Genomic DNA, 9,711 nt, shown 5'->3' with positions numbered 1-9,711 from the left:
GGTAGGAGCATCCATTGAGTTATAAACATGTGTGATATTAGAGCATCTTTGTGTACATTTATGTATGAGATCATTACAGTTCTGTTTTAAAGTTAGCCATCTCTGTAGTACATAAAACCTTTGGCAGTAAAATTGTAAATCCATGCAATGGGGTGTTAAGCACACAAATCCAATTAAATCCTTCAAACAGCTTTGAAAGCCTCTCCCAGAGGGTACAGAAGTGGTTATTTGTGATTCTCTTGAACTGCCTTTTATGGCAGCTTGCTTAGAGTGTCTGTGACAAGTAGTCTTTTGGGGGTTTAACGCTGCAAATGGTAGGTTCTTTAAACAAGCAAATGAATAAACTTAAGACTTGGTTTTACTCTTTTAACAGATCCTACACAAATGGGAGGCCTGAGTATGCTGCTTCTAGCAGGGGAACATGCCCTGACTGCACAAGAGGTAAGGAACTCCCTTCTCTTCCTTACCGTGAGCCCTGAGTTTAAAGAGAGCTCTGAAGAGGAATATATGAACAGTGGGAGATGAAATTTAAGATACTTCTTGGGTAACCTCAAGTGGGACTGAAGTGTGAGCCCTGTGATATGAGTCTTGCATCCCAGCTGTGAACGTAGTGGTTGGGCCCAGTTTTTATATTGGTTCAATATTAATTCTGCTGACTGAATATTTGATCAGACCAGGCAAGTCTGCCCCATGAGAGGATATTGTCACAGGTAGAAGGGTTGAAATACAGTGACTGTGTTAACAAACAGATGATTTGCAAGCAGTTTTGGGCAAGGATTTCATATGCTTGTGCAATGCCTCACGCAACTGTGGCCTTGGTACTAATAGCAAAATAAATACCTAATAATTTCCGTACAATCAGTGTCATTATATATGCATTCTGAAACCATGCGAGTGCTAACAGGTAATCAAAGTATTGCAGTCTATTCCTATTCACTAAGTCTTTATGTCTAAAAAGAAGTTTGTAGTTCAGTTGCCATCACAAACATTCTGTTTTTACGAAGGAGTCTAGTGAATAAAAGTGTTCCTGCATATCTCCAGTAGTGCAGAGACCTTTGGTCTTTCTTTAGGCTCATTATTATTTATGATTTATTTTTTGGGCCAACTTTGAAAATTGTTCAAGAGGTGGCTTGTGTGTTGGGTGAAATAGGTAGTTACTGCCATAAATCTCTAGCCTGGAAAGAAGAGCATGGAAGTGAGGAGGGTTTCTTTTTTCTTTTTTTTGTTGTTATTGGGAGGAAAAGCAATAGCAAACTATCTGTATGCGGTACCCCCAAATGCAAAATGTGTAGTGCATTTGAGATTAGTTGCTCCTGTACTGACAAGACTATGCCAAGTCAATGCTTTGCACACCAGTTTGAGCAGTGGAAGTCTTTCTGCACATGCAGGTACTGGCTTTCTGTGCTGCAGCACTAAAAATAAGAAACACTAGGGTAAGGTTGGCAGAGTAGTGAAAAGAAATTGATTATTTTATGCTAACATGAGAATGTCCTGTAGTTTTCGAACTTTGAATGTCTTGGCTTGGAGTTTAAAAACTGTTTTTACTATGCTGTTATGTTTAAATGAGAGGTGTATTGTAGTGTAGTCACAGATACTCAGTTCCATTAAGAAAGGTCTTTGCTATGACTTTGTGAGTTGAGCTTTCTTGGTTTTACATGAAAAGTGCCTGAAGTAGAATGATTTCAGATGGCAGTGAAGGAATAAAATCTACATCTGAATTTAGAGACAAATCAAAAAGGATGTTGTGTGATTGTTTTAATATATGAATGTTTTTTGATCAGGATTTTCTTTTTTTCAGCAAAAGACACATTTCCCATGTGCCTACATAATGTTCTATCATTTTTTCTGATAGAAGCATGCAATATGGCTTGTGATGTAATATTTACTTTATGTATAAGCTTTACTACGGTGTGCTCTTTTGGGCCTGTAGTCTTCCTTTGAAACCCGGCCTCCACATCAAAGAGGCAAGCTGTGTAACCTGCTTTCCCCCAAAATGAAGAGCAAAATAATTGTCATAAATACAGCCTGAACAAAACTAGTTGAGGGATTTGTTGGCTGTTGTTAGAATCACGATGGGCCAGGAATTAGCCCGTACTTACTAATGTGTTACCGTATTTTAATTGTCCTACACTATCTGAGAAGCAGGTAAGCGTCCGAGTACTTTCCCAGGGAACAAAACAGCACATCTCCGATTCTTTCAGAGGGTCCCCTATGTAAAATACATCCTCCAGAACAATCTGGGTGCTTGGTATTCTCGAAGGCACCCAAATGGATGAAGTTCAGTCTTCCTTGGAATTAAGTCTTCAGCTGTGTTTCTGTGCACTGGGAAACTTCCTCAGTTTCTTTGTGTGGCAGCCCTGGTGTGTCTTCTGTTTTCCTTTGTTTCCTTCTGATTCAGTGTTTCAGTGGTGATTAGAGATGGAGCAAATATTTCTTAGGCTTCTGTTTCCCCAAATGCAGTAAAGATCGTAAACCTTTTTAGACTTGGATAACTGAACAGCACTTCTGGCTTCCCATCCTCGGGCGTGTGGACAGAGGAGACATAGGATGTTCGTCTTTGCATGCCTGTGGGACAACCTATGGTTCGATTTCCATGCTTATGCTTGAAAACAGTTTCACGCTCAAACCAGCGTTTGGGAGGTTAGCAGAACATGCTAGGATGTGGTATGACAAGCTCAGTAAGAAGCTCAAGAATTCATTGTAAAATTGGTAAGCTGCTTTCCTCTTCAGTGGAGGGGGGTTAACTGTGTTGTGTTAGAGTTGGTATTGACATGGGAGAGAATTTGGTGTACTAAGGTGACTGCTGAGGTATTGTCAGTGAAGAGGTTCAGAAGTTGCTTAACTATGGAAAAATATAGGTATTGGTTTTATATGCATGTAAGTATATAAATATATGTCATATATCTAAAACCCTGGCACTTTAATTTTAAAAAAAAAAAGAAGATGCAGTGTCATTTTTAAAAGAATGCTCTAAATCATATCATGTAGTCTTCATTATCATTAAAGCATGTGTGTGTACATGTAAGATACACATGCATATATGCAGTTCTTAAATTGGGGGACCGCCAGATGCAAGATTATCTCATGCAGGTTGGCTGCTTGTGCATATGTGTGATTATGCAGACTTGGGTGGCCTTGTAAGCATAGGACTTAAATACTATTATCTTAAAAATTGTTAATAGAAAGGAGGGCAGCACTGGCATAGTTTGCTCAGAACTTGGGAGAAGATGAGGGAAATGGTACTTACAGGTCTGCTAATCCCACATAAATGTATTCAGTGCCCGCTGATTTTCTGTCAAGTATATGTTAGATGGATGTATAGGGACTTTTCAAGCCAGGTGTTTAACTTTTGTCTTGTGAGAAGCCCCGATATCGGGTAACAAAGTGAACAGCCGCCAGCAGGAGGACGGGCAGAGGCACGACAGCAATATTTACAAAATTGCCTTGAGCCTTCGGTCGCCAGTTATGTTCCTATTTTTGTAATTTTTTTCAATAGACTAGAGAGTTTTTCTTCTGATAACAGAATTCAGTGTTGGTACATGATTGATTTCCAAGCAGCAGCCAGACTTGCTAAGCAGATAGGCAAGAGAAGCTACAGACCTTACCAAGAGTAAACAAAGGACTTGGATATGCAGTGAGTTTCCACCTGGCTCCTGGGTCCTTTCATCAGTTACACAAGACTGTGGTGCATATGTGAGCATATTTTGTTGAACACCCAAGTGGAAACGCCGGACGGGTCTGCTCCAGCTACTGTCGTCGTGCTAGGCGAAGCCTGGTTCTCACGGCAGGTTTATTAGCAGAAAGGCTGAAGCTGGTGAGGAGCGCTCCTTGCTTGCCCGCTCACCTCCCTCCCTGCACATCTCCCTTACTTGCCCGTCAGGCCCTTTGCTTGCCTTACAGCAGCACCTAGTGGCCTGCCTGTAGCTTACTGCCCAGAAATCCCGGAATTCGTAGGGTAGTCCAAAATCTGGCTCTTCTGCCGGTTTCCCCCCTGGCCGCTGCCCAGCACACCAGGACGGCGTTAAAGCCTCGCGTCAGTCAGTGCCAACGGTCAGCCAGGGGCTGTCCTGCACCTTCGTTCGGCGTAATCTGTTTTAGAGCAGGTTACGGTAACCTGCAGGGAAAGGGAGGCTACAGGGGTGTTATCCTTGCGGTTTCCTTCTCTTCGAGGACAAAAGGTTATCTTGCATGCAGTGCCGGGTCTGCACGGGGTGGTATTGCCCACAGTGTAAATCAGAAGTGAAAAAATCTCTCAGTGCAGCTGAGGGTAAGCTGGGAGGAGGAAAGAGGAGAAGAAATGAGGAAATGTTCAGGATGTTTTATTACAGCAGGAGATGAGACGAATGCAGTGGCACTATCTGTGCATCCATTCCCTCTGGTAATTATTTTAACACTTTGATCAGGTTCAGCCTGGCAGAGGTTAGAAGTCCTGGAGATAATAACTTTCCCACAAGTCAGGAGCATGTGGAGAGCAGCAGAGTAGAAGAAACAAGTTCAAATTAGTGCTTCTGTCAAGCAAAGGCAACATCATCTCTGAGTTACTGGGCACCAGCTATCTGTCCTTTACACACAAAGCTGTAGGAAACGGGCTTCACACCTTCCACGGCTTGTGGTTCCTGTACTGCAAGGTGAACAAGCTGTGCCTGACCCCCAGCCTCAGGGGCAGCGAGAAGGCTCGTCCTCCCCCTCCGCGCCTGCCCGGGCAGCGAGTGCCTTACAGCACTTGTGTTGCAGGGGCTGAGCCGTAGAAGCCGCTCTCGGGAGTGCATCTCCGCTCCAGCACGGTGCTCCTGGGCTGGCATGGGTCAATGGCTCCCAACTCGGAGCTGGTTTGTGCCGTGCCAGCTCGGGCGTGTGTTGACACGTTCATGTGGACGTGCCCTTAGATAGGCAGAGGAAGCCGCGAAGCCACGGTCTCTGTTACGGCGGGCGGGCAGAGTTCAGGCACTCATGGCCCTGCAGCGCCTGCCTCGGGGAGCAGAGAAGTTTCACACGCCTTCCCTGTTCACGTTGCTTCTCCTGAGCAAAATAGTGCCCTTTCATACGGCGCATTGAAAAGGCTCTGCTTGCGAACAAACTGCTTCAACAGACACCACAAACTAAGCTATGTAAGGCAGGTGGTCGAACTGCAGAAAATTATAAGTTATAATTGTAAGTTATATGGGGAACCAAGTCCCAAATTTGGTTATTCCTGGGAGAATCCCACTGGTGAAGTGGCCTGCAATAGCCAAATGAGCGCTCAGACATGCAAGCAGCATCCTTATATATTTCACACCAGTGCAGAGACTCAGACCTTCAGAGGTCACTCAACAGCAGCAAGATCAGTATGCATCCCTGGTACAATCCACCCCACTGCTGAGGCACAGACATCTTAAACAGATCATACAGAAACATGAGAAAAGCAGTAATAAACATTACATCAGTGAAAACAGTAACACAAACCATTGAAAAAGCAAAAGACAGGCATTAAAAATACATTCTTTGTAACCCTTTGGGTTGGTATACTCCCATAGTACACTGATAAAACATCCTGCTTGGTGTTTAATAAATATAATGGAAGCATGGATCACAGGAGGCACTGTTCTGCTTGGTTTTATGGCTGGGAAGAAACAAGTTCGACTGTGTACATAAGCAAATTGTCGTGTGGTATAGTTTCCCTTGGCCTGTGGGTTGCTATACTTGGATTTAGTGTTTTCAGGGGAGTATGGGTAGCAGATGATTGAAATGAAATGCCACTGGTGCTATTGCACTGCGTAAGCATCTTGGACAAACAGCAGCAGCAGCAGTACAAACTGTATGTGCCGTAGGCCTGCTTATTCTGTGGCGCTTTGTGCTTGCTGGCAACAGATGCAGTCGCTAGCTAAATCTCATGTGTGCATTCACTAATAAATGCTATTGTTTCGGTAATAAATAAGAGAAAAAACACATTTGCATCAAAATGTTTTAAATAAACTGAAATTTCATGAAAAATTTGAAATGGTTAGGCGGAAAAAAAATCCAAATCCATCCTGTTACTTTTCCTAAAATCCTAAAATTTAGGAGGCTTCCTAAAAGCCTCCTTCCTTTCTTCTGTTTCCTATAAGCCATGTTACATACCTTATTTTATACTAACAGTAGCTTACGCTTCTAGGAGTTACACATGTAAATGTTTTACACTCAAATGTGACATTCAATGAATGTATTGTATTTGATACAATTCCTTTACAGAATGATGTTTGATTAACACATTTCTGTCTAATAAGAATAGTACGGCTAAGCTCTGTGTTAATTCGAATAAGGCTGTTGTTTTTGAACAGTCATTTCTTTGTATTTTGATTTCAGAAGTTATGACTCTTTCTTGCACTGTTTCTCGTAAGCACCCCTAAATGGATGTTTAGGTACATTATTTGAGCAATTTTAGTATTGTGGTACCTTTAACTACTTATTTTCATGCTGTCAGGTGATTGGGGATTGTTTTTCTAATAAGTATTTCTGTCACTTAGCAACACTCAGTGTCTTCAAAAAAATTTTTTTCAGCTTCTAAGTAATTTTCATATTCAGAATGGTAGTACAAATTACAGATATAACAGTGTTGATAGCATCACCAGTACAAGGTAGTTGTGTGTGTAGCCCAATATCATCAGTTTAGTATTCTGTTGCATAAAACTCTGTTTGGAAATTTGGAATTATAAAAGAAAAAAAAAGTCCCTGGTATTTTTGTGGTCTTTCTTCTTAGGTGATTTTCAGATGCATTAAAATGGGGGCTAAACTATGTTTTCATCTATAAATTTGATTTAACCTGTCCCGGATTGTGAAACATTAGATTCCCATCTTCTCTTAAACACTGCTGCTTGTTACTGCTGCCTGGTATTTTATTTTGCTCACTGTTGTTCTTAGCTTGAAAGAAGCACCTTTGAGGTCTTACTCTACGCACTCCTTGTTTCAGGTTTCCTCAAGTACTTGCCAATCTGATGCAGCTAATTCTACGGAAACCTGTCAGAAGTCGTCATTGTTTCAATTTGCAGAGGTGAGTTTCTTTAAAAAGCGTTGTCTTCCCCAGTGTTTTCCTTTTAAGAAACATCTAATGTTCAGCTGAAAGAGAAATCAAAAATTTTTAACTAAAGTTCATGCCTTTATTTGTTCCTTCTTTTTGGGTTTATGGTACTGGATCATTTATCAGGTTAGATAGGTCAGACTGGAAGTGCAGGAGTGTGTGTTTAGGAACATGGTGGAAACCCTAGTGCAATAATGGAGCTGTGGTTTAAGCAGTAATTTAGAGATGTGTCATTCCTGCACTTAGTTTTAAACTAGAGTCTTACTAACTAAAGTTCTAACATGTATCTTTGGATGTTACATTATCTCCTTTATCTATTGTGGCTGCTTTAGTCATTGACTCCATCAATTCTGGAATTTCCAAAATTTTCTTCTATTCTATAACCATCAAATAGCTCTATACAACTATGCTTTAGTTTTGCAATGTACAACATTTTTGTCAATATATTTCCAGTTATTGCTAGAAGTGCAACCGTAGTGTTTTGGGTTTTGGTTTTTGTTTTTTTTTTTCCCCCACGTATACACTATTTCATCCAAGTTTTAATGGATTTCATTGACATAACTAACATGACAAGAATGAGGTTGCAAAGAATCCTGGTCCTCTGCAAGCCTCATTTGCATGTTTATATCTCTCCAAGTTTTGAAATTATCATAATCAAGTGATACATAAATATTTAGCTGTATAAATATTGATTGTACAGGACACTGGGTGGTGTTTGAGTAAATGCATCTGGAAAGAAATTTTGTCGTAGCAGGGGCTTCTTCTTACTACCTGTTTTCACATCAGCTGTGAATCTGACTCCCATGTCTTTAATACTCATTGCTGTGTGCACCTTCACACAGCTCCCTAAATGTCATCACTTATGGAGCAGATATATTGCAATCCTGGCACATAGAAAATGTGATATTTTTGTTTTTGTTTGTTTGTTTGTTTGCTTTAACATCAACCCACAAGACCTTGAGTTCCAGCTTAAGATCTGAGGCTTTCAAAATGTATTAGAAATAAAGCACTGATACTTTATTTCTGATTAAAGGTAATGGCCACAGTGAAGTACATAACCTGTAGTTAGGCTCTTATACAACCTGCTGGCTTTTCTTGTTAGGAAGAGGAAATGCCTGGTGTGCCAGCAATACTGAGAAGCTTCTTAAAATTGGTTGATTCCAGTGTCATTTATGATACTTCTATGGTAATAATTCATCATCCATCTTCAAGTATTTCTAAGATGCTTTTGCATACTTATACCGTCAGTTGAGCAATGTCATACTTTGTGTAGTTCCTCTTGATAATGGTCTGTTTCTTGAATTTCACTGCCAAGTCTTTCAAAGAGTAAAACAAATACCAGCTCACTTAATTGTTTTCAGTTCATTTTACAGTGCCCAAGCAGGAAAGTGCCAGAGCCATGTGGTAGTAGGCAGGAATTGTGTTGTGGGCTGCAAGATTTGCTCTTGCTAAGGGCTTGTGACCCCTGGCTTTTCCTTACCCCTCAAAGAAGAACCTCAGTGGATGCCAGGAAACAAGCTCATCCGCACCACTAAAATACCCGGTGTAGAACTAGCTCACTGGTGATCAGTAATTAGAAATGCATATTAGGTAGCTTACTTTTCAAGGATGTTAAACAGTCTGTAGTCAGGCTGCACCTAACCAGTACATGGTAGGTATGTGTGTCAATGGCAAAATAATCAGCACTTGTACCAAGGTCTAACATTAATCAGAGATGTCATTTGCAACAAAAATAATTGACACAAGTTAAACAGTATAAAATGCAGTTACCTTAGTGTCTGGTATAGATCTGGTATCTCAAAGTACCTGCACGCATTGTGTCCCTGACCGCACTTACCTTCCTTGCTAAGTAGCAATTTGTGCTCTGTCAGCACCACCATTCTGCAGTCTCAGGTCTTTTGCTGAACTGTGAAATACAATATAGTGTTAAGTTTTTGTTGCTAACCCTCTTTTGACATATCAGTGGGCAAATAAAAGCCCTTCAAAAAAGTCTTAGCCTGTTCTATTGATCCTAGGAAAGATTTTCCTTGTGAAAAATAATTCAGGATCACCATTTCACAGATCACCCATTTATGTGTCTCCTGGAAGGCAGACACTGTTCTTTGTACGAGTGTGCTGGGACTCGTGTGCATGCTCTTAGGTACCAGGAGTCTTTCTGTATGATGGATCAGAAGTTTAGCACTTTGAAGTTTAATATTGAAACTGAAGAGTTAGGTAATACAAACATAATTGTTTTCCTGACAGATCTCTTCAAGCACATCACAGCCTGGAGTCCCGGGAGCTGTAAAACAAACCGAGGAATCTGCATTGTTTCAGTTTGCTGAGGTATAATAGCTGAAATATGGTGGGGGAGGATGGGAGGAAGCAAGGAACCAGTAAGAGTTGTCACTGAATGGCTAAGCACCCTGTCTTATAAGTGATTCCCATCAATAGATGTTTATCTTCATGACAGCATTGTGTTAAGAAAGTCGTGGGGGGAATAACCAGTGATTGGATGAGATGTTGGCCAGTTCTACCAGCTGTAGCACACACAAAAGATACTGGGCTTGTGAACATTACCTGGCCTTCCATACTAAAGGACCACTGCAGACGTATTTTCCAAATGGCCTTTTAATTTACATCTAGGAAAACAACAAATAAAAGACATTCTGAAATGACACTATGCACTGCCTATGGAA

At 41.1% G+C, this 9,711-nt stretch overlaps 1 protein-coding gene across 1 annotated transcript in view; it reads left to right on the top strand.

Annotated features, from left to right (window-relative positions):
• Window positions 1-9,711, top strand: part of BBX (bobby sox homolog (Drosophila)) — a gene marked incomplete at its 3' end in the record, with an annotated part of 48,132 nt that overhangs the window by 14,387 nt on the left and 24,034 nt on the right. The window contains exons 4-6 of the mRNA XM_009577230.1: window positions 374-441; window positions 6,926-7,006; window positions 9,278-9,358. Coding sequence (XP_009575525.1) covers window positions 374-441; window positions 6,926-7,006; window positions 9,278-9,358 — 230 coding nt within the window. The remainder of the gene's footprint in view (window positions 1-373; window positions 442-6,925; window positions 7,007-9,277; window positions 9,359-9,711) is intronic.

Source organism: Fulmarus glacialis, unplaced genomic scaffold, assembly GCF_000690835.1.
Source record: "Fulmarus glacialis isolate BGI_N327 unplaced genomic scaffold, ASM69083v1 scaffold710, whole genome shotgun sequence".
Taxonomy (NCBI): Eukaryota; Metazoa; Chordata; class Aves; order Procellariiformes; family Procellariidae; genus Fulmarus; species Fulmarus glacialis.
The sequence above is the reverse complement of the archived record's forward strand: the minus strand, read 5'-3'. Positions and strand labels throughout refer to the sequence as shown.